The sequence below is a fragment of the Peromyscus leucopus genome, chromosome 14 (assembly GCF_004664715.2).
Source record: "Peromyscus leucopus breed LL Stock chromosome 14, UCI_PerLeu_2.1, whole genome shotgun sequence".
NCBI lineage: Eukaryota > Metazoa > Chordata > Mammalia > Rodentia > Cricetidae > Peromyscus > Peromyscus leucopus.
The window spans coordinates 52,918,466-52,941,440 of NC_051075.1; the positions used below are offsets into that span (position 1 = coordinate 52,918,466).

At 42.1% G+C, this 22,975-nt stretch overlaps 1 protein-coding gene across 1 annotated transcript in view; it reads left to right on the forward strand.

The window, feature by feature from the left end:
• The first annotated feature begins 5,835 nt into the window (after positions 1-5,835).
• Ylpm1 (YLP motif containing 1) overlaps positions 5,836-22,975 on the forward strand; it is a 73,920-nt gene continuing 56,780 nt past the window's right edge. Inside the window, 2 exon segments of the mRNA XM_028876639.2 lie at positions 5,836-6,853; positions 22,466-22,702. Of these exon segments, the coding sequence (XP_028732472.1) occupies positions 5,987-6,853; positions 22,466-22,702 (1,104 nt within the window). The 5' untranslated portion in view covers positions 5,836-5,986.

Below are 22,975 nucleotides of genomic sequence, written 5' to 3' on the forward strand. Positions count from 1 at the left end.
TTTTGTCTCAATTTAAAAAATAGCAACATCTTTTAAAAAATTGTATTTTTTTTATGTGTATATGTATTTATGTGGGGGCCAGAGGCCTCAGATCCCCTGGAGCTGAAGTTACAGGTAGTTGTAACATGCCTGAGAACTGAATTGTCCTCTGGAAGAGCTCTTAACCGCTGAGCCAAACTGTGTCTTTTTATAAGTCACCTAACTGTAGTGACTGTTCTCACTGTTGTGACAAAAGTGACTTAGGGAAGGAAAGCTTACTTTACTCCATGCTTTCTGGGTATAGTCTGTACAGACTGCACTGTGGCAGGAACATAGGGAGCAGAGAAGAAGCAGAGAGGTGAGTGCTTAGAGTCCAATAGTTTTGTTGTTTTTTTTTTAATTTTTATTTATTTTTTTTTTAATTTAATTTTTGTGTTTTTGAGACAGGGTTTCTCTGCATAGCTCTGGCTGTCCTGGATCTCACTCTGTAGACCAGACTGACCTCAAACTCACAGAAGTCTGTCTGCCTGCCTCTGCCCACCCACCCCCCCAGTGCTGTGGGATTAAAGGTGTATGCCACCACTGCCCGACTTGCAATTGTTTTCTTTAGTCAGCACATAACCTGTGGAAGGATACCACTCAAGCTTTACCTTCTCACTTGTTAGCCTTTCTGGAAACATTTGACAGACATGCTTAGAGTTGACTTCTAGGCAATTCTAAATCCTGGCAAGTTGACAGCCAAGAGTCACCATCAAAGTTCCACCACTTCCCAATGTCCCACAAGATGATGGCTAAGTCTTTAACATCAAAATCATAACCTGAGCTATTAAAAATATCATGAAAATTTAATCTTAAATTTATTGAAGTCTTCTTCATCTAAGATGGCAATTACATGATTTTTCTCTTTTATGAACTATAGTAAATTGCACTTTTTATATTTTTCAAAAGAAAATGTTAAAAATACAATTAACTGGGATTTTTGGGTATGATTAGTCTGGTTCTTATTTTATTTTTTACCATTGTACAAAAGCCAGCCATGGTGACACACATTTTTTTAAAAGAATTTATTTTTATTTTATGTGCATTAGTGTATGTATGTCTGTGTGAGGGTGTTGGGTACCCTGGAACTGGAGTTACAGACAGTTGTGAGCTGGGAATTGAACCCAGGTCCTCTGAAAGAGCATTCAGTACTCTTAACCACTGAGCCATCTCTCCAGTCCTTGTGACACACATTTTTAATCTCAGTACTTGGTAGGAAAAGGCAGATGGATCTCCTCAGTTTGAGGCCAGCTTGGCCTACATAGCAAGTTCCAGGCTAACCAGGGCTACACAGTGAGAACCTATTTAAAAAACAAAACAAGAGACCGAAAAGTTGGCTCAGCAGTTAACTCTCATCTGGACTCTGCGTGCATTATGGTGTACAGACACACATCAGGCAATTTATAGTTTATAACAAAAATAAATATAATTTGGTTAAAGAAAATCATTTTTTTGTCTTAGAGTTTTGTTGCTGTGAAGCAACACTATACCCATGGCAACTCTTTTTTGTTGTTGTTTTGGTTTAGTTCCCCGCCCCCGCCCCCCCCCCCCCACACACAGGGTTTCTCCGTGTAGTTTTGGTGCCTGTTTTGGGTTTCACTCTGCAGACCAGGCTGGCCTCGAACTCACAGAGATCCATGTGGCTCTGCTTCCCGAGTGCTGGGATTAAAGGTATGCACCACCACCACCTGGCCCATGGCAACTCTTATATGGAAAACATTTAATTGGGGCTGGCTTAACGTTTCAGAAGTTTAGTCCATTATTGTCATGGTGAGAAGCATGGCAGCATGGAGACAGACATGGTGCTGGAGAAGGGGCTGAGAGTTCTACATCTTGATCCACAGGCATTAGAAGGAGACTATGTGCCATACTGGGCGTAGCTTGAACGTATGAGATCTCAAAGCCTGCCTCCATACAGACACACTTCCTCCAACAAGGCCACACCTCCTAATAGAACCCCTCCCTATGGACCAAGTATTCAAACACATGAGTCTGTGGGGGTCACTCATTCTAACCCACCACAATTTTTTGTTTGTTTGGTTGGTTGGTTGGGGTTTTTTGTTTGTTTGTTTTTGTTTTTTCTGAGATAGGGTTTCTCTGTGTATCCCTGGCTGTCCTGGAACTCAGCGATCTACCTGCTTCTGCCTCCCAAGTGCTGGCTTTATTCCACCACCTGGCTGTAAAATCAATTTTTAAAAAATTTATTGCATTTTATTTTGATAAGTAAGTCCATAGGACAGCATATTCTAATTCACTGTAAAAACTGGCATGCTGGGGCTGGAGAGATGACTCAGAGGTTAAGGGCACTGGCTGCTCTTCCAGAGGACCTGGGTTCAATTCCCAGCAACCACATGGTGGCTCACACCCATCTGTAATGAGATCTGGTGCCCTCTTTGCATTCAGGTATACATGTAGACAGAACACTGTATACATAATAAATAAATAAATCTAAAAACAAACAAACAAAAAAAAACCCTAGCATACTGAGCAAGGAATGTTTTCATTCTTTATAGAAGTTACTCTTTTACATTGCCAGCTATCAGGAGTCTGTCTGCCTTATGGAGCGATTTCTTCCACCAAGTCATCAGCAGTAACGTGTTCTACACTTTTTTTCTTTAGTTATCTCTTCAGTTGAACCTGTCACATTCAATTAATTTAGTTCTTTAACTCTTTGGGGCAGTTTTTTTTTTTTCCCTCCAGTTTCTGCATTTCCTTTGTTCATCTTGTTAAACACCCTCTGGCTGCCTGCATTTAAACCAAGAGTACCTCAGGCACCTAAGCACCCAGAAAGCTAGAACATGAATTCTCATGGCAAGATCTGGCCACCTGGTTATAATCAATGTTCTGTGTTGTTTTGTTTTTGTTTTTCTCCAGTTTTTGCTTTCTTGGCAGGATCTTGTTATATAACACAGGCTGAGGTGAAGAATACTCTGTAGGCCATATGCAGATTGGAACTCATCTGCCTCAGCTCGAATGCTGTGATTATAGAAATATGCTGCTAAGTCCAACCATTCCATTTTTCTTATTCTTTTTGAAGCAGGGTCTCATGTAAACTCATGGAAGTCACTATGTATCAGAGGATGACCTTGGATTTCTGATCCTCCAGCTTCCATTTCCAGACTGCTGGGAATGATTACAGTTGTGTGCCAGTTTTATGTAATGCTGAGGAATAGAACCCAGGATTTAATGCGTGGTAGACAAGCACTCTACCAACTGAGCCGTATGATAAGCTGTTGTCCAGCAGTTTCCTCCCAGGTTGAAACACTCCATCACTCAGGAAGCTCTTTCAGACAGAATGCAAACAACATGAAAGAGCTTCAGGAAGTCCCTGAAACTGACCAGTTTAACTAGGCTCCTCCTTCCCAGAGAGCCACTCTCAGACAAGCCCAGCCACAAAAAAGACAAGATAAGCAGCCTGACAGAAGCCCACACCAGCTAAGATGTCAGGAAGAGGTATAGATAGACCCAAGTGTGGGAGGCTGACACTCCGACATGTTGAGCAGCTTGCAGGCTCTGCACTATGCTCCAGATTTTCTAGCTTTTGTGAGCTGTTGTTCCCCATGCTGGAGTGAGCTTTATTGATGCAGTGGTCTTTGAATTATTTGTGCTCCCGAAACTCCTCTCCCATATTTCTTTTCTTCTTTTTTTCCAAGACAGGGTTTCTCTGTGTAGTTTTGGTGCCTGTCCTGAATCTCGATCTGTAGCCCAGGCTGGCCTCGAACTCACAGAGATCCACCTGCCTCTGCCTCCCAAGTGCTGGGATTAAAGGCATGGGCCACCACTGGACAGCCTCTTCTCCCATATTTAAGTAACCACAATTAAACTCATTGTTATACACACTTAGGTCTGTTGTAGGCTTCCTCGCTGGGCTGAGTAGACTTAAATTGTATCTCCCCAGGAAAAGTCAAACAGCACACGGCTATTTCTTGAGCTGGGACAAATGTGATTGAGTTGTGAAAATTAATTATGGTTTATACTTAGAGCATGCAACTTTGTATTTCTATGCTACTTCAATAAAATGTTAAACTAAATTCCTAGCCCCCCACCTACCTCCCACATCCATCTGAGACAGCTAAAAATCTGGTTGCTAGAAAGCAAGCAAGATCACACATGCACTGATACACTTAAAATTTAGTGCACTTTTTCCTTAGTCAGAATTCACTGTACCACCTCTAATTTTTTTTTTTTTTTCTTTGAGACGGGGTTTCTCTGTGTAGTTTTGGAGCCTGTCCTGGATCTTGCTCTGTAGACCAGGCTGCCCTCAAACTCAGAGATCCGCCTGGCTCTGCCTCCCGAGTGCTGGGATTAAAGGCATGCGACACCACCGCCGGCACACCTCTAATTTTTAGCAATCACCAAATCAAACAAACTTTAATATCTTGTTGCTAAGGTTTAGAAGATTAGCTTTTAAGTTACCTTTCCTTGGCTTTGCCTTAGGTTTGAGGATCCTCCAGCAAGACATTTTTTTTTTTTTTTTTAATTTTTTGGTTTTTCGAGACAGGGTTTCTCTGTGTAGCTTTGCGCCTTTCCTGGAACTCACTTTGGAGACCAGGCTGACCTCGAACTCACAGAGATCTGCCTGGCTCTGCCCCCCACCCCCAGTGCTGGGATTAAAGGCGGGTGCCATCACCGTCCGGTTTAGCCAGACATTTTTGCCTGTTAAAAGATTCAATCTAGGTCGGGGTGTGGTGGGGCACGTTTTAAATCTCAGCACTCGGGAGGCAGAGGCAGGCATATTTCTGAGTTGAAGGCCAGCCTGGCCTACAGAGTGAGTTCCAGGACAGCCAGGGCTACACAGAGAAACCGTCTTGGAAAAAAAAAAAAAAAAAAAAGCCGTGTGTGGTGTCACAGGCCTTTTATCCCCGCACTCCGGGGAGGCAGAGGCTGGCAGATCTCTGTGAGTTGGAAGCCAACCTGGTCTACCAAGTGAGTTCCTTGTCTTGAAAAACTAAAAATTAAAAAAAAAAAATCAATCCAAACAGTTTCATTTCTTTTATTTTACTGTACCTATATATGTTACCTGAAGGAAAGAACCAGGACCGTTTTCACATTCTTCCTTCAGAATCCATTTCCATTCTTCATACTATTGTTTCTAGTCGGACAGTGGGGCTGAGTTAAATCACTTTCTTTAACTTGGAAGAAGTGCCACTTTTCCAAAATTTCCTTTTTTTTTTTTTTTTAAAAATTTATTTATTTATTATGTATACAGCATGTATGACTGCAAGCCAGAAGAGGGCACCAGATCTCATTACAGATGGTTGTGAGCCACCATGTGGTTGCTGGGAATTGAACTCAGGACCTCTGGAAGAGCAGCCAGTGCTCTTAACCTCTGAGCCACCTCTCCAGCCCCCCCTCTTTTTTTTTTTTTTTTTTTTTTTTTTTTTTTAACTCAGGATTACTGTAAGCCTCTCTCCGTTATTTCAAGTTTCATTTTATTCTCAGGTATGATTCCGCCGTTTTCCTCATATAATTTCTAGATTTTTTTTTTTTCCTAACTAGAAGTTTTATTCCTTCTTGTTTTATGTTCTTGCTGCTAATGTGAATGGAGTGTTACCTCCCCCCACCTCCCCATTCAAAGCTGAACCCGAAGGGCGATAGGATCTCTAGCACTTCTCTTGGCTGTGAGACTCGATGGTTCCTCGGTTCTATGACAACGTTCTATTCCCGCCTCCATTTTCCGAACCTGCAGGAAGGCGGCAACAGCGAGTCGCGGCGTACAGGGCCCCTCTAGCTGGCCTTTGTTCTCCTCTCGGTGCTACTGCGCAGGCGTAGTCGCCTCGGTACGGTCCCCGCCTTCCCGACCGCGGGCCTAAGCGCCGTAGCGCCGGCGCACTGGCGCGCTCCGTTCACACGCTCCGCGGCCTGTAGGCGCCGCGAGTTCCGGCTGTCCCCGTCATCGCCGCTGCTCCTGGAGGTCGGTTGCGACGAGTAACGGCGCCGGGACGAGCTCCGCGCCTTCGCGTCCGATATGTACCCGAACTGGGGCCGGTATGGCGGGAACAGCCACTATCCGCCGCCGCCGGTCCCGCCGCCGCCGCCGGTGGCGCTTCCTGAGGCCTCGCCGGGGCCCGGGTACTCCAGTTCGACGGCCCCCGCGGCCCCTTCCTCTTCGGGCTTCATGAGCTTCCGAGAGCAGCACTTGGCGCAGCTCCAGCAGCTGCAGCAGATGCACCAGGAACAAATGCAGTGCGTGCTCCAACCCCACCACCTTCCTCCGCCTCCGATGCCACCCCCGCCGGTGATGCCGGGGGGCGGCTACGGAGACTGGCAGCCGCCCCCGCCACCGATGCCCCCGCCACCTGGGCCAGCCATCAGCTATCAGAAGCAGCAGCAGTACAAACACCAGATACTCCACCAACAACGAGATGGACCTCCTGGTTTGGTTCCAATGGAGCTGGAGTCCCCTCCTGAATCTCCCCCTGTACCTCCAGGAGCCTATATGCCCCCGTCGCAGACGTACATGCCTCCACCTCAGCCACCACCCTCATACTACCCTCCTTCCTCAGCTCAGCCCTACCTGCCTCCCGCCCAGCCGTCCCCTTCACAGTCCCCACCTTCCCAACCCTATCTAGCGCCCACCCCTTCTTATTCTTCCTCCTCTTCCTCCTCGCAATCTTATTTGAGCCATTCCCAGCCCTACTTACCCCCTTCTCAGGCATCTCCTTCCCGCTCCTCCCAGGGCCATTCTAAACCCCAACTACTTCCACCACCGTCCATCCCTTCTGGGAATAAAACAACTGTCCATCAAGAGCCTTTGGAGAGTGGAGCCAAGAACAAGAGTGCTGAACAGAAACAAGCTGCTCCTGAGCCAGATCCCTCTACGATGACTCCACAGGTAAGAAATCACCTGCCGGAGTCGAACTTCCTTCCACCTTGGAGGCCTTACCTTACTTGAGCAGGCCTTGGGGCTTTAACCGGCTAGCCCCTTTCCTAATTCCAGCACACAGCAACTGGCTCATTCATACTACAAAAGAGTCCTTAAGAGTCGGGCCTGAAAGCGAGGCTTTTAATTGACTGTGGATTACTAAAAGAACAGTAAAGATACTACTAGACCCTTGAAGAGTGGTGGGTTGGCACTAGATTGATCTCTCAGATGTATGCCTTGGTTTCTTTGACCTGCATTCTGGACTTATTGCAAAGAGCTTTGTTTTAAAATTGGTTTTGAAGCTGGGTGGCGGTGGCGCATGCCTTTGATCCCAGCACTTGGGTGGAAGAGGCAGGAGAATCTCTGTGAGTTCAAGGCCAGCCTGGTCTACAGAGGGAGAGATGCAGAAAAGGCGCCAAAGCTACACAGAGAAACCCTGTCTTGAAAAACCAAAAAAAAAAAAAAAAGTGTTGATGTTTAAATGCATATAAGTTATTATTTATTGATTATAATTTCTTAAAACAAACAAAACATGCAGGGAGTCCAGAGATAGCTGTCAGTTTCCAGAATCGAGTTTTCAGCACAAGAAAGATGCAAGTCTGTCTCACCATGAGCATCCCAATTGGTGTTGTAAAATCATGTGGACTACATAGGTCCCTAGATACTTGATCCTTTGAGGACCAGTTGGTATATTTTAGGAATTGATTCATACATCGCCAACTCTTAAAGATAATTTTAACATATGGTTAATTTGCTGCATTTCATTGTTGTTACCAGTCACTCCAAAACAGTAGCCTTGGAATTTGGCTGAGGTTTAAAAAAAAGTTTTGTGATAGCTGTTCCTTTGAGAGCCATACCTTTAAGACAGCTCTTTGAAGATGTGCTTTCCACAGAACAGTAAGAGATTGACCGGGTTGCAGGAGCAAGGATGGAAGAAAAAGGGGAGAGAAGCTGGGCATGCTAAACTGTGCCTACATGGCAGCATTTGGGCGACAGAAGCAAGAGGATGGAGAGCTTGGGTCAGCCAGGGCTACATAGTGAGACCCTGTCTCAAAAATAAATACATGGGAATAGATAATCTGCTCTATTTGGAAAACACAGAAAATACTCGTTACCATAAATTGACTAGGGGAAAAAGAGAGTCTGGTGGCATGCAAGCTCAGGGTTATGTATAAGATTCCAGAGATAAGTGTATCTTACTTGAATTTACAGTGGTTTGGTATTGAAGAGCTACAAGCTCCGCCTAGGGGACACTGGTAGAACCGTAGGATGTGTGGTTTTACTGTCTTACATCAAGTGTGTACTAGCTCTCAGTTGGTTCTTCCACATTGCCCCCTTAGGGATAGAATTTCCACTTTCTTGCTAGACACAGTGGCACAGATCTGTAATCCTAGTACTTGGGATATTGAGGCAGGAGGGTTCCAAGTTTGAGGCCAGCCTGGGCTATATAATATATCGTCGACCAGCCTGTCTATTTGGTGTGTTGTTGTGTGTTGGGATTGGACTCAATGCCTTGGGCATGCTAGTCAAGTGCTCTGCCATTCAGCTACACCTCCAGCCCTGTGTGCGTGTCAGATTTAACCTAAGTACTTACTGTGAACACTGCTTTTGGCTTTCTGCCTCATCTGAAATGAACTTCTGTCAATGCTGTGACATTCGGTGCTTCTGATTCTTGCTGAGTGACAGGAAGTAATGGAAGGGCAAAGTTTGAGGTCTGGGTGTAGACCAGGTCTAGAAGGGCCTTGTTGTTGGTTAGGGCTAGAATTCATTTGGTTGAATGCTTGCTTAGCATTCTTGAAGCCCTAGATTATATTCCTAGCACTGCATAAACTGAAATTCTAGTGCTCAGGAGGGAAAGGCCAGGAGGATCAGGAGTTCAAGGCCATCCAGGCTACAAAGTAAGTTCAAAGCCAGCCTGGGATGCAGGGAGTGGGGTATATTGCATGTCCTTGGCTTTCTTAACTCTATGGAGTTTATCCCAATATCCTTAACTTTTCTCTTCCCTTTAAATTGAATACTTCCAAGGCACATCTCAAAATTCAGAGTCTCTATAAGCCATGTGATTTGGTTCAGTCTTTCAAATTATAAGGCCTTTGCTGTGCTTCTCTTAGTCCTCTGCAGCACCTAGGACAGTGCCTTCCAATTTGTAGACCCACTATAAAGATTTGTTGAATAAAATTCAATAGTTATCATGCTGGGTGGTGATGCACGCCTTTAATCCCAGCACTCAGGAGGCAGAGTCAGGTGTATCTCTGAGTTCAAGGCCAGCCTGGTCTACGCATGAGTTCTAGGATAGCCAAGGCTATGCAGAGAAACCCTCAAAAAACAAAAAAAAAAAGAGAGAGAGAGAGAGAGAGAGAGAGAGAGAGAGAGAGAGAGATACTTGGTTTATTAGGTGATAAACATTGTATGTTTCTGAATATTTTCCATTCATACTTTATCGTTGGAAAATGTCATTTTTTTTGGGGGGGGGTTGTTTTGTTTTGTTGGATTTTTTCAAGACAGGGTTTCTCTGTGTAGATTTGGTGCCAGTCCTGGATCTCCTTTGTAGCCCAGGCTGGCCTCAAACTCACGGAGATCTGCCTGGCTCTGCCTCCTGAGTGCTGGGATTAAAGGCGAGCGCCACCACTGCCTGGCATGCCATTAAATTTATTACTATTGTATATGATGTGAGTGTGGATCTGTACATGCCACAGTGTGCATATGGAGGTCAGGAGATGAGAGGAGTTTTGGGGAGTTAGTTGGGGCTCAAGAAATTTGAACTTAGGTCATTAGGATGGCTTGTTATGTGCTTTTACCTGCTGCCCCTAAAATTTTGTTTTATGGTGAAAGATTTAAACATTAAGTAGAGAAAATATCATGAATACCCCTCATTTAAATAGCTATTACAATTTTGATGTAGTCTTTAAAACATTTTAAAGTAAATTTTACATCTTATGCCATTTATTCATTTTTTCTTCATACTGGGATCAAGCCCTAAGGCTTTGTGCATGCTAATTGAGTATTCTGCTGCAAAGCTACATCCTCATCCCCTGTGTTTCTACATTTTATTTATTTATTTATTTATTTATTTATTTATTTATTTATTTATTTATTGGTTGATTGGTTGATTGGTTTGTTGTTGTTGTTTTGAGACAGGGTTTCTCTATATAACAGCCCTGGCTGTGCTGGGAACCTGCTTTGCAGACCAGACTGTCCTCGAACTCACAGAGATCCAACTGCCTCTGCCTCTCAAGTGCTGGGATTAAAGGGTTTCTCAGTCTCAGCACTATAAACATTGGGGGCCTTTTGCTTGAGAGATGTGTGTCCTGTTCATTGCGGGATGGTTACTGATGTCTCTAACAATGGCCCCTAGATGCTGGTAGTAGCCTCCCAGTTTTGAGAGCCAGAAATGGTCTTAGACATCTTGAGATACATCACCGTAAGTTCTAGAGGGAAGAGCCATCCTTCTTTGAGAACCCCTGATCTAGATCAAGGTTTCCTTTTTTTTTTTTTTTTTTTTTAACCACATGCCCCTGAATTTGAGGGAAAAAATTGTCATCCTCTAGAACATTCTACATTCTGCTTCTTCTTCTGTCTTATTGTGTCATTTTACTTGATCTGAGTCTTCTATTTCTTTTTTTATAAATTAGCTCCAAAGCAGTAAGTAGACTGAGTTCAAAATTGTTATTTGCGGAGTGTAGTACATAGGTGTTGTGTGATGTGTATTTGTACCCATCTCGAGGGCCTGGTTGTCCCAGTGTTCTGATGCCGAGCTTGATCAATGTTTAGGTGGGGACAGTCTGGTCCCTCACTGTGAAGCTTCTGTCAGTCTCGCATCTAGTGTTTCATCTAGTGACTCACCCATTGATAGTCTCCACCTGAGTCTGTTGTTTCACTGGAGTTTTCAGCGGTGGAATTTTAAATTCCCTCTGCAGTTTCTTCTTAACTTAGGGTAGTGAATTATGTGAAGAAAACTTTCACTTGTGAACTAGAGCTATTTGATTGGAAGTACAGTTAGTATAAGAACAAACACTTTGCTGTTTTCCCATTTATTTTCTAGATACCAGAGTAAAGCATTGATGAATTAATGGACTATTCTTTCTGAAGAATTAACTTTTCTGTGTTAATAGGTTGAGTAGTGTAGCTAGAGTTTTCCGGCCTTGCCCACAGTCAGGACAAATCTTTGTCACCCACCAGTCCCACAGCCGCTCAGACCCAACCAAGTAAACACAGAGACTTATATTGCTTACAAACTGTATGGCCGTGGCAGGCTTCTTGCTAACTGTTCTTTTATCTTAAATTAACCCATTTTTATAAATCTATACCTTGCCACGTGGCTGGTGGCTTACCGGCAACTTCACATGCTGCTGGTCATGGCGGCAGCGGCTGGCAGTGTCTCCCTCCCTCAGCCTTCTGCTTCCCAGAATTCTCCTCTCTCCTTGTCCCACCTACTTCCTGTCTGGCCACTGGCCAATCAGTATTTTATTTGACATACAGACCATCCCACAGCAGAGTAGTTATGATGTATAGTCTTTTTAATGAGTTGTAGTTTTATTTCTTTCATTCTCCAAATAACTCATGTAAAGTGTTGACATTGAGTATAGTTTATAGAGGTGTCGTTTAATGTGAACTAGTGTGCTTAGTACTCTAGATAAAATGGTAAACAATATAGACATGGTACTTGGTGTCAGTGGGTTTTTATTCTAATAAGTAAAGAGAAATAGAGGGATTAGAACGTATAAAATAACTAGACTGTTCTATAAGGAACTAGAAAAGGTGAGGTTTAAAAGTTTTTATTGCCTGGCAATAGTGAGTGGCGTGCCTTTAATCCCAGTACTTGGGAGGCAGAGGCAGATAGACCTCTGGGTTCGAGGCCAACCTGGTCTACAAAGTGAGTTCCAGGACAGCCAGGCCTACTCAGAAACCCTGCGTTGAAAAACCAAACCACGGCATTCAGTATTAAAAAAAAGAAAGAAAGAAAGATAAAAAGAAAAACCAAACCAAAAAAAAATTTTTTATTATTGTTATTTTGATGTTTTTGAGACAGTGAACTCTAGATCCTTCTGTCTTCTTGAGAATTGGAATTTCAGTCGTGTACTAACAAACATACATGCTATTGTATTCACAGTGCTTTGTACCCATTGGAAAGGAAGAACAGGTATCTTTTAAGTAACTGACTGTGTCTGGGAGCTCTAGCCTAGCTAAAGAGACCACCTTTATAAAGTAATACTTAATTAGGCCTGGTGGCATACCCCTTTCTCTAGTAATCGGGAAGATCAGAGTTCAAGGATAGTTTCTGCAACATAGAGAGCTTGAGGCCAGCTTGGGCTCCATGAGATCCTGTCTTTAAAAAAAAAAAAAAAAGGCATATAAGTGAAATCTAAGAAGTAGGCAGGAATTATCCAAAAACAAGTTTAGTAAGGATTTCTGATAGCACAGGTTCAGAAGGCATGTAATAGATAGGGGGAAACACTTTGAAGATTTTATTTCAAAGACTCTGTTTAGCCATTGAGGGATTTTATATAGGCAAGTGTGATGCAATGATTATTTCATTTTAGTGGTGCATAAACATGATAGGCAGGCACTGTACCACTGAGCTGCACCTCCCATCCTAGATTGGCATTTAGAGCTTTTTAAAATGAATTTTTATTTTATGTGTACAGATGTTTTGGCTGCGTGTGTATGTGTGCACCACCTGTATGCTTGGCTCCTGTGGAGCCAGAAGAGGGCATCAGATTTCCTGTACCTGAGTTTAGATGGTTGTAAGCCATCATGTGGGTGCTAGGAACTGAACCTGGTTCCACTGCAAGAGCAGCCAGTGCTCTTAACCACTGAGTTATCCCTCTAGCTCTGCCATTTTAAAAACAGATTTATTTTATTTTTATGTGTATAGGTGTTTTGTCTCATGCCTGTGTATCACATGCATGTACAGCCTGCAGAGGCCAGAACTGGACGTCAGATTCTTTAGAACTGGAGTTACCCGTAGTTGTTGGTCATCGTGTGGGTGCTGAAAACTGAACCCAGGTCCTCTGCAAGCGCAACAACTGCTGAGCCTCTCTATAGCCCCGGGTTAGCGTTTTTGAAAGCTTGCCCTGGTTTCAGTGTGGAGAGGGACATTGAGGAACAAAAGAACGAGTTAGGATAAATAATTTAAGTAATCCAGGCAAGAGATACTAATGGTTTGTATATGGATGGTATTAGTGGAGATGAAAAGAAGTGGAAAGACTGAAAACATGTTTAGCTGCTAGAATCCATCCAGTTGGAGATTACTCGAGTGGTCATAGCAAGGAGAGGCATCAAGGATTTGTGGGCTGAGGGGTGAGCTGCTGAGTGGTTACTAGCACCACTTACCTAAGTTATATTCTTATTATAAGATATAGTAATAGATAAGCTTCTGCGGTGTGTGTGTGTGTGTAGACTAAGAATGGAGGTTAAAGAACATTGTTGCTAGCCTCAGAATCACCCAATCCAAATAAGCGGTGGAGGAAAGACCAAATGAGGTAGATAGAAATTCAAGACAGCAGTGATAGAGATTGTGAAAGGACACACTTCCTGGAGCAAAGAGTAGCCAGATGTGTCAAGTACTGCCAAGAGGTCAAGCAAAATAAAGATTTTGAGTTTATCTTTGTCCCTTACTGACATGTAGGTTATTGTTGACCTTGGCAGGAGCAGTTTCATAGTGACTGAAGCCATATTGCATTGATTTGAGGAGTGATGGAAGGTGAGGATGGGGATGGTGAGTATAGACCATTCTTTCAAGAAGCTTTAACTCAAGGGGAGCAAGAGAGAATGAGGGCAGGAACTGGAGAAAGTGATGAAGTAGAGGAGCATTCTTCTTAAAAATGGAAACTAAATTTACCTGGTGATCTTAGTTCCTAAGGGAGAATGTGAACCTTAATGATATTAAAAATGGTCATTTTAAATCATTTTCAAAAGTAGATATCTGATTGAATATGCAGATTTTTCTCCCCTCATTTTAAGATCTACACAGACAATAGTCATTATTTCAGACGTTGGTAATAACCTAGACAGAGATATTAACTTTATAGTACTAGTCTTTAAAATGTTGCATACAGACACACTTTGTAACATATCCTTCCCTACAAAATCATTTAGTCCTCGGTTTTATTCCTGTGCCAGTAGCAGGTAGTCAGTAAGTGCTGCCTGAATAAATTAGTGTCTTTATTAGTAACAATATTTGTGGCAAATAGTTCTAGTGTTCTTTATGTCTCAGATCCCTTCATTGAGTCTCTTTGTGTTGAATGGTGGTGGTGGTGGTAGTGTGTGTGCACATGTGCTCATGTGCTGTGGAGGCTAGCAGTTGGGTGTCTTCTTCAGTTGTTGTCCACAACATATCTATATAGAGGCAGTGTAGATGTATCCAATCGTCTTTTTAAAATAAAAAACACAGAGCCAATGTAAAAGAGAGAAAGCCGAGAGGTCAGAGCTCAGAGATAAAATCTTACCTCCTGCAGTGCTCCTAACTTCCCCGAGAGAGAGCTACTTCCTGTTTGTCTGTGTTTAAATAGTCTTTCTGTTCTGCCTTCTCATTGGTTCTAAACCCAACCACATGACTGCCTCATCACTGCCTGTAAGTACCGCCCTCCAGGTCTTAAAGGCATATGTCTCCAATACTGGCTGTATCCCTGAACACACAGAAATCTACCTAGCTCTTCTAACCATCACGCTCTTGCTATGGCTCTAATAGCTCTGACCCCAGGGCAACTTTATTAACATAAAATTAAAATTACATTTCAGTACAAATAAAATATCACCATAAGGCAGGATCTCTTACTGAACCCAGAACTCTCTGATTTGGCTAGTCTAGCTACCTAGCTTGTTCTTTGCTTCTCAAGTGCTGGGATCATAGGTGAGTTATCATGCCCATCTGTATTTACATGGGTGCTGGGAATCAAAATGCAGGCCTTTGTGTTTCCACAGTAAGTGCTTGATTTGCTGAACCATCATCTTTCTGGCCCCCATCCAGTCTCTTAAAAGTAATATATGCTATTATTTTTTTCCATCTGTAAACCAACATCCCATAAGATATGAAATTATCTTATATGCTGGGACATTCAGAACAACTGGCTCCTAGTCTATTGTTAGCAAGTTCAGACATGCCTTTTCCTTTCTAAAAGAGAGATAGATAATCGCTCTTCTCTTGAGGTCACTGAGGACATTTCTGACTCATGTCAACCTTACTCATTATAGAGTTTCAGAAACATGCTGAAGCCTAATGGTAAGACTGAATTAGTTTTGTTTTTTGCTTATAGGGTTCATAATAAATAGAAAATTACCTACAAAGCATACTGTCAGTGAATCAACAACAAACCTAACAAGGCTTATATACTGGGTTGGATCTAAGATGAAGATGGGAGGCATAAGAAGAGGTTGGATTCTTTATTCAAGAATCTAGACCTGTGCCATGGGCAGATGGATTAGTAGATAAAGCATGAGGACCTTTTTTGCAGCATCCATATAAAAGCCAGTGTGGTGGACACCAGTAATCTAAGCAGATACTGAAGAGTCAGAATCTACAGGAAGATCCCAGGCTTGCTAGCCAGCCAACCAGACACAGCTTAAGTAGAATTGGCTTGCTCCAGGTTCAGTGAGAGACCCTGTTTCAAAAATAAAGTGGAGAAAGATTGAATAAGGTATCTGACATTAACTCCTGGCTAACACACACACACACACACACACACACACACACACACACACACGGATCACAGGGAATGCAGTGATTATATCTATAAATCTTCCTGTTTATAGCTACTATCTTTTAACTTGTGAAAGAGTTGGCATCTTTGTGTCTCTTTTGGTTTTTCGAGACAGGGTTTCTCTGTATATAGCCTTGGCTGTCCTGGAACTCAGTCTGTAGACCTGGATGGCCTTGAACTCACAGAGATCCACCTGCCTCTGCCTCCCAAGTGCTGGGATTAAAGGTGTGCGCCATCACTGCCCAGCTCATCTTTGTGTCTTTTTGTGATGCTCTAAGCAACTGAAATAGCCGCACATGGCAGCCCAGGCTCCAATGCCAATATCAGGAGACAGGAAAGAGTTTGAGGCCAACTTCTCTCAAATAAAAATGAAGAGTGTCCTTGGTTTTTCATCTCTTTGTCCTTTTTAAAAAATATTATTTTATGTGTGTGGATATTTTGGCTGCATGTATGTCTGTGAACCATGTGCATGCCAGGTGTTCATAGAAGCCAGAAGAGAGTATCAGAAGCCTTGGAACTGGAGTTATAGATGGTTATGGGCCACCATGTGGGTGCTGGGAACTGAATCCAGGTCTTCTGGAAGAGTAACTAGTACTCTTAACCACTAGCACTCTCTCTAACTCCCCACTCCCCATTTGTTACAAGATTCTCCATGTAGACCTGTCTAGCCTTGAACTGGCTACTAAGCTTGAACATATGGCCTTGAACTTGTGTCTGTGTATGTGTGCCTGGATATGGGCACATGTGCTATGCTGTGGTGCATGTGGAAGTTGAAAGACTTTAGTGGAGCCAGTTCTCTCCTGTTATATGCAGGTTCCTGGGATCAAACTTAAGTAACTAGGCTTTTGCTCAGGAAGCACCTTTACCCTATTTACTGTCTCATGACCTTGAACTTTATATCCTCCTGCCTCCACTTCCTGAGTGCTAAGGTCATAGGCATGTGCCCTCTTGGTTTTATTCCATACTGGAAATAGAACTCAGAACTTAATACATACTTGGCAAGCAAATACTCTGTCAACTGATGAGCTACATTAAAAGTCCCTGAATTTGTTTTTTAAGGTGAACGATGAACCTATTTATATTTTCAGTATTTTCTTTCTTTTTCCTTTTTTTTTTTTTTTTTCCTCTGTGTAGTTTTGGAGCCTGTCCTGGATCTCACTCTGTAGCCCAGGCTGGCCTCGAACTTACAGAGATCCTTCCCCTCTGCCTCCTGAGTGCTGGGATTGAAGGCGTGCGCCATCACCACCCAGCCAGTATTTTCTTAAATAGAGGAAACTGACTTCTTTTTTCTTTCTCTTGTTTTTCTGAAATAAGGATTAATATAGCTTATGCTGGTATTGAACTTACTATGTAGTAAAGATGACCTTGAATTCCTGATCCTCTTGTCTCTGTCTCCCAAGTGCATTTGTTACCATACCTGGCTGAAAATGACTTAATATTACAATATTGCTAAGTTATTTTTTTGTTTATTTGTTTTTCAAGACAGAGTTTCTCTATGTAACAGCTGTGGCTTGTCCTAGAACTCTGGAACTCAAGAGATCCACCTGCCTCTGCCTGCTGAGTGCTGGCATTAAAGGCATGTGCCACCATGCCCGGCTTATTAGTGAGTTTTATTTTATTTTGTATTAGTAGTAGTATTTTTGAGACAGGGTCTCACTATGTAGCTTTGGCTGGCCTGGACTAGGGTATGCAGATCAGAGTGGCCTGGAACTCACTGCCTGCCTTTGTCTACCAAACTCTGGGTTAAAGGTGTATGCCACCACACTTTTTTAATGCTGACTAGTAAAAATAATCTTGTTCTGGGAACTGAGGCTTATCTGTATGATAATAAGAGCCAAAATAGAGTTAGTGAGAGTGGATTTATTCTTGCCAATAAATTAGAAAAGTTTCAGGTCAAATATGGCTTATGGCCATCAGTATCTCAGTATCATTTACTGATATCCCATTATGTGCTCTAGCACTTTGCTGAAGTTAGAAGACTAGATAAAAATAGCAGAAGATTTGGACATGGCACATGCCTTTAATCCTAGCACTTGGGAAACAGAGGCAGGCAGATCTTTGTGAGTTCAAGGATAGCCTGATCTATGCAGTGAGTTCTAGGCCAATCAAAGCCACACAGTGAGACCTTGTCTCAAAAGAAAAACAAAACAAAACAAAAAATAAATAAATATATTTTCCCCAAGAAAATATCTGAGTGAACAGATAACAAATCAGTCTAGTTGGGGGGAATATATATTATATATATTTTATACATCTCTTTGCATATAGAAAATTGGGAGACATTATACAATAAAATATTAACAATATAGGAACTATTGTTCTTCCAAGATAATTGGATTAGAAAGTGAGCATGTAGCCATGGTGGTGCACACCTTTAATCCTAGCACTGGGAAGCAGAAGCTGGTAGATCTCTTTCTCTGTTGAGTTCCAAGATAGCTAGGCCTGTGTAGAGAGCCTGTCAAAAAAAAAAAGGAAAGTGAACATGTAAAATTAACCCATTGACACAGAGAACAAAAGTTTATTAGAAAAAGAAAAAAAAATCCGATAGTTGGATGTGGTAGCACACACCTTTAATTGTAGTACTCAGAAAATAGACAGGTGGATCTCTGAGGTCAAAGCCAACCTGTTCTACACAGGAAGTTTCAGTACAGCCAGGGTTGCATAGTGAGGCTGTGTCTTAAAACAACCAAAAAAGGAAAAAAAAGTATTCTTGTTCAATCTAGAGAAATAAAGCTCAAAATTATAACAATAGATTGTATTAGGTTTTATAAATTGAAATTGTATCTGAGTTTTAGAATGAACAAAGAATAAAGTATTAATTGAGGTTTTGTTTGTTTGTTTGTTTGTTTGTTTTCAAGACAAGGTTTCTCTGTAGCCCTGGCTGTCCTGGAACTCACTCTGTAGACGAGGCTGGCCTCATTCACAGAGATCCGCCTGCCTCTGCCTCCCGAGGGCTGGGATTAAAAGCCTGTGGCAACACCCCCACCACCATCACTACCGAAGGTTGGGTTGTGTTTTTTCCCCCTCTGAGACCATGGAGAGGCCTGGAACTTCACATGTAGACCTGACTCCCTTCAAACTCACTCAGAGATCTTTCTGCCTCTGACTCCTAGATGCTAAAATTAAAGGCATGCACCACCACACTCTGCTAGATTGGGTTTTGATCCTGTGTGCATATAAATATTTTTTAAATGTTTGTTTATGATTTTTTGAGACATTGTCTTTCTGTATATTGCTGGCAGTCCTGGAATTCACTTTGTACAGGAAGCTGGTCTCACACTCAGGCCTTCTTCTGCCTCCTGAGGGCTGAGATTAAAAGTGTGGGCCACCACCCTGGCTCTTGATCCTACAATTTTGTGACACATTTTTACATCAACATTACCTATCATTTTTAATCTTTTGATAAGCATTTTAAGAATTTATCAGTTTTTCTGGAGCCTGTTTTTTAACCATTGGTAGGCAGATTGTGCCTTTTTTTTTTTTTTTGAGACAGTGTTTTACCATGTAATTCTGGCTTGCTTGATATTCAACATCTCTTTCATAAAAATCTTCCTTAAAATAATAGGGCGAATATGTACTAATGTTAATCATAAAAGTATACAGGGTAGTTGTTTAGTGAATTTCAGATTATGAAAAATTTTTTTTTAAAGATTTATTTATTAATTTATTATGTATACAGTGTTCTGCCTGCATATATGACTGCAGGCCAGAAGAGGGCACCAGACCTCATTACAGATGAGCCATCATGTGGTTGCTGGGAAGTGAACCTGGGTCCTCTAGAAGAGCAGCCAGTGCTCTTAACCACTGAGCTATCTCTCCAGCCCGGAAAAAAAATTTTTTTGAGACAGAGTCCCATATAGCCTAGGCTGGCCTCTACCCAACTGTGTAGGTGAGGATTACTTTGGGCTCATGTCTTCCTGTTATCTAGAGTGCTGGCATTACAGTTTTGTACCTTCACACACAGTGTGTTGTCATGACGGCTTCTGTTTCCTTAGGTAGCCTTGTAACCATGGGATTATATAATAAAGATTTTCATTTGAGTAGTGAACTTTTTAAAAGTTAATTTTAATTAATTAGTTAAAGTCACCACAAACACTGAATTAATGAATGTTGAATCTTTGTTGTAAGAAAAATGCAGATGAATCTGAACTTCTGAGCATATTTTCTTCAACATATAACCATGTATATGTTTTTCTATTTAAAGACACTTTATTTTGTAGATATTGTTGATTCATTATCATTCAGCTCTTGGTAAACAGTAGTGTTTACTTGAATGAAATTTATGGAACATACCTTTTCTTTCTAAGGGCAATCACAGCTTTCTTAGGAAGGCTGGACAGCACTTCCATATTATGACTGGGGAGCTTTGTACTTTTATTTATGTTGGTTGGTTGGTTGGTTTTTTGAGACAGGGTCTCACTGTAGACCAGGTTGGGCTGGTCTACCTGCCAACACTCTTTCAGTTTAATAGGGCGGGGGTATTTTAAACGGAAAAATAACTCACACAAATTTGTTGGAATTTCTGGTGCTAACTACACTGTGAAAAGACCAGAAGGCAGAATACCACCTTGTTCTACCTCAGTTGGGAAAACACCTGTCAGGCCACTCAGGTGTTTCACTGTTACTCACCTGTTTACAAATGACTGGGAAAGCTTATTAGGTATTATTATTGGAGTTGGAAAATATTTTAGCAGATCAGCAAATTCACATATACAGAATCTACAAATAATGAGATTTTTTTTTCCTCTATTTCTGTGTGTATGTGCATGCATGCAGAGGCATATTGGGATTTTTTTTTTTTTTTTTTTTTTTTTTTTTTTTTTTGAGACAGGGTCTCTCACTGAACCTAGAGCTGGAAATTTTCATTACTCTGATGTGCTAGTGAACTTCCAGGGATCCTCCTGTCTCTGCCTTCCAGCATTAAGGTTACAGACCAGCACCACAATGCCTGCCTTTTTTGTGGGTTCTAGGAATCCAAACTCAGGTCTTCATTTTGCATAGCAAACATTTTACACACTAAACTATCACCCCATCCTCTTCTCTCCTTGTTTTTGTTGTGTTAGATAGGCTGGCCTCATACTCACTGAGTACCTCAGGGTGATGATCTCTTGCCTCCACCCTATGAAGTTCTGGGATTGCAAGTGTGGTCTACCATGCCCATCTATTTTCTAACTTTTTTCTCTCTGCTGAAGGTCTCATTGTACTTTAAAGAAGTTAGAGATGAGGGCAAAGAGCCTTCTGGGAAGCACGAAGACCCGAATTCAGATCCCAGCACCCATGTAAAAGCCAGGTGCTTTTGCTCTTGCCTGTAACTTTAGTGATGGACAGTGGAGGCAGGTGATAGCTGGCCAGCCAGTCTAGTGGAAAAGGTTCAGGTTCAATGAGAGACCCTGTCTCAAAAAAAAATAAAAGATGAGCTGGGTATGGTGTTCCACATCTTTAATCCCAGCACTCAGGAGGCAGAGGCAGGTGGATTCTGTGAGTTCGTGGCCAGCCTGGTCTACAAAGCGAGTTCCAGGACAGCTAGGGCTATTACACCTAGAAACTGTCTTGAAAAACCAAAAAATAAACAAACAAGTAAATAAAATAAAAGACAAAATAGTCTCTTCTAGAAAATTAAATTACAGTATAATTTGGACAATAAGTCAGAAACTTTGAAATAAATAAAAAGTTTAAAAAACATATTTTCATGTATAGTATCTATCTGAGCATAAATAGACTGGTGACACAGTGTATTTAAAAGAAATAAGTATTTGGAGAAAGGTAAAGACTAAAATGGCATGGTTTTTATTTAAGTAGAAGATTCCTGTGAGTAAATCCCAGCAAACTAAAGGCAGATGACAAACAAGTAGCTGTGCATACTGACAGATGCCCATTCTTTTCAAGACAGGGTCTTGACTCTGGTTCTAGCTAGCCCCAGACTCCCAGACATCAGCCTGACACAAACTCTGGTCCCTGGGATTTAAGGTGTATGCGACTATACCCAGCCTCAGAAGGATTGCGGGGGGGTTTGCTTTGTTTTTTATTGTTTTAGATTTATTTATTTGATTTGATTTGTATCAGTCGTTTGCCTGGATGTATGTGTACCATGTGTGTGCCTGGTGCAAAGGGAGGTCAGAACAGGGCGTCAGAGCCCCTGAAGCTGGAGTTAGAGACGGTTGTGAGCCGCCGTGTGGGTTCTGGGAACTGAACCCGGTCCTCGTAATTGCTCAAGCCTCCAGAAACATGTTTTTTCTTGTTGTTGTTTTTAAGTATGTGTTAGCTGGGTACTAGCCTATAATCTAAGATGCTCAGGAGACTGTGGCTGGGATGGGCTGGGAATATCATGAGTTCCAGAGCTGCTGGAGCTACAGACGAAGTTCAAAGCCAATCTGGACAATTTACTGGGAGTCTGTCTAAAAGAGTAAGATGAGATCTGGGTCTGTTGCTTAGTGGTAGAACACTTGCCTGCCCTGCATAAAACCATGGGCTCTGTACTTAGTATCGAAGGGGAAAAACCAGAAGCATGCTTAACTATGATGTATGGTTTCATTTAAATTTACAGATTTTGGGGAAGAATGTAAAATTTTCTCTATCTTGTTAACTTGCCTTTTTCAGTCCAGCTTTGTTTGTTTTTCCATTAGATACATGAACACATATAAATGTAGCTCTGGATTATAGATGACATTCTTTAAATGAGCCAGGGAGATGGCTCGGCAGGGAAGGTGCTTTGTTGTCAAGCTTGATGACCTCAGTTGTATCCCCTGGGACCTACATAGCAGGAGAGAATCATCTCCTGAAAGTTGTCCTCTGACTTCCACACACTGGCAAGCTTATACTCACACACAAATACACACACATGGAATAAATAAAATAAAATTCTTAAAAATGGCTTGTATTGTAGGAACAGCAGCAATATTGGTATCGACAGCATCTGCTTAGTTTGCAGCAGAGGACAAAAGTGCATTTCCCAGGACACAAAAGGGGTCCAGTCACAGCAAAGGATGCACCAGAAACCATAAAAGAAGACGCTCCAGTGCCTGCTGCCAGTCAAACATCAGAGCCTCTTTCAGCCGAAGAGCCCCCATTACCACCTCCAAATGAAGAGGCACCACCGCCACTCCCACCTGAGGAACCCCAGGTAATTGTGTAGTGTTTATTCAGTCATCTGAGTTTTGTCTGATTTGTTTATGAACACTTGTCATAAATGGACATATTTTCATGTGTTCAGGTACCTGTAAAATTCCACTTTTGAAGTAATCAGATGTCAGCTCATCAGGGTTAGCAGAGATTTGGGGGTTGTTGACTGAAAGTGAAGAATTAGATACTCTTTTGAGTGGAGTATCTCAGCACAAAAGAAAGATGCCCAGGTGTATTCATGATTACGGTATAGGGCAATAGTTTAGATCTTTAG